Source organism: Dendroctonus ponderosae, unplaced genomic scaffold (genome assembly GCF_020466585.1).
Source record: "Dendroctonus ponderosae isolate FM_Combo_2020 unplaced genomic scaffold, Dpon_F_20191213v2 Dpon_F_20191213_10, whole genome shotgun sequence".
Classification (NCBI taxonomy): domain Eukaryota; kingdom Metazoa; phylum Arthropoda; class Insecta; order Coleoptera; family Curculionidae; genus Dendroctonus; species Dendroctonus ponderosae.
Genome location: NW_026017111.1, coordinates 1414207 through 1416168, shown reverse-complemented (window position 1 = coordinate 1416168; position 1962 = coordinate 1414207). Strand labels below are relative to the sequence as shown.

General features: G+C 38.8%; 1 protein-coding gene across 1 annotated transcript in view; it reads right to left on the bottom strand.

Annotated features, from left to right (window-relative positions):
- LOC109542717 (nephrin) overlaps window positions 1–1962 on the bottom strand; it is a gene marked incomplete in the record, with an annotated part of 44927 nt that overhangs the window by 2120 nt on the left and 40845 nt on the right. The window contains 1 exon segment of the mRNA XM_048662163.1: window positions 1634–1764. Within this exon segment, the coding sequence (XP_048518120.1) occupies window positions 1634–1764 (131 nt within the window).

The following is a 1962-nucleotide window of genomic DNA, read 5'->3' as shown; positions in this document are numbered from 1 at the left end:
TCTGGTTTTCAAGCCAAATGCAAAAATTTAAAATTAACGCCGGACTTGAAAATCGCTCTTGGCTTTAGGCTCATATTTAGAGAACCGATTGAGCTCTAAGGCTCTAGTTGTCAATGCTTTATTGAGCATTACCATATGCACTTGCAAGGACCTTACCTATGCTCTTCAATTTTTAAGCACTAGTCCAATTTAGCAGTGTTTTTTGGGCCAAAAAACCGTTTTTTTTCACTTTTATCTTTCTGGTTGTTTTCTGATATTTCACCTTGTTCGTGAGATATTTAATGAAATTAGTGCCAATGCGACATTGTCCCAGCTTCGCAAATTTAACCCGCGATTCCTGCCTGTTGGTGTTGTTTCTATGCGCTTTTTCCGATTATTAATTTATTCAAAATACACCCGGCAGGGACGGCAACCAATGCGTTCATTATTCATAGTATTTTGTAAATACATAGACAGTCTGATGCGGGTTTTTATTCCGAAACCAATCAAGCAAATAAATGGGGGTTTTTAATGTTTTCCACTCAATGACACAAGAAAAAATCCTTTTTTAATAAACAATTTTTGCGCATTCCATCAGCAGTTTATAATGCATTTTGATGAATTATTGATATGCACCCTGCCGTGTATTATTTACGGAGATGACGATTGGCTGGTTGTTGGCGCAAAAATGATTCGCCCCGATAAAATATGCAGACGGTTTCCCTCGAATGGATATTAGCGAATTACAATAGGGAAATCCGTTTCGACGCTTTTTCGATTAGATTGCTTGTTACGAGCGGCGTGATTAATGCGACAAAGCAATCGCCAACAATCAAAGCTCAGCATTCGTCCATGAACGCACGTATCGCTCCAATATATTTTCCAGGCATGCATTTGTCTTGACAACATATATAGAATGACAACATATATAGAAATTTTGCAACGACAAATTGCATAGCGAAAAGCATTTTAATCTGCTTGTTTCACTAGTGGTCGTTGGACAAGCTGCACAAGAATGAAGTGAAAAATCTGCATAATTTTTCCTGTGGATTAACGAGCCCCCGTCCAAAGCTTGAGAATATTGCCAGAGACAAACTGGCCGTAACAATTCCTTTCAATTAAACTTCTTTTGTTATTCTCACTAAACAGCTGATTAAATGCCCGTCTGATAAAGTCTCTGGCACTCATCGACCACAATTAGCTTTGCCGAGATGAAATGAAAAACCGGGCTGGTTCTTCGGCGAAAAAATACTGGGGGAAAAAGAGAATTGCCTCCATTCCGCATGCCGTTTTATACACCATTGAGGAGGGAGGCTCATTATCATAATTACTTCACTTTCAAAGAATGTGCGCTTTTCTTACTCCTCAGCCCCGGTTCTTGTCAATAAAAGCCATTATTTTCATGTGCAATCAACCGCAATTTTTGCCAATCAGTGTCTTTTCTAATGTCGAGCTTCACAGCGTTTGTATTCAGAATAACAACGTTGAGAGTGAAAAATGTAGCTGAAATCCGCTGAAGATTTGCGCTGGAATCTTTCCTTTTTGCGACGTTCTCACCTCAACTCTACATTTGCCTACAAAACTTTGAAGCATCTGGTTAAGTCTGAATGAACCAATCTTCTAACAAGGCTGGAAAAAATTGCTTGCCACTTACATTATGCAACCAAGTCAGGCGTCTCATTGGTGGATTCGCTCGCACTTTGCACTCAAAGTACACATCATCTCCCTCTTTGATATCGTCAGCATTTAGAGTACTGCCCAGGCTCAGATGGACAATTGGAGGATCTGAAATACTGCTCATTAAATAGTGTTTAATTGTGTATATTTTCCTGCCTCTATTTCAACTTAATTCAAAAGAAATTCCTGGGGTGCAGTCAATTTTATTGTTTGCCATTTAAAATGTTATAAAAACGTTTCGGTGTTTTTCTCCACCATCATCAGTTTGTCTTCACATTTGGCAAGCCATTGAAAAATCTTTACTTC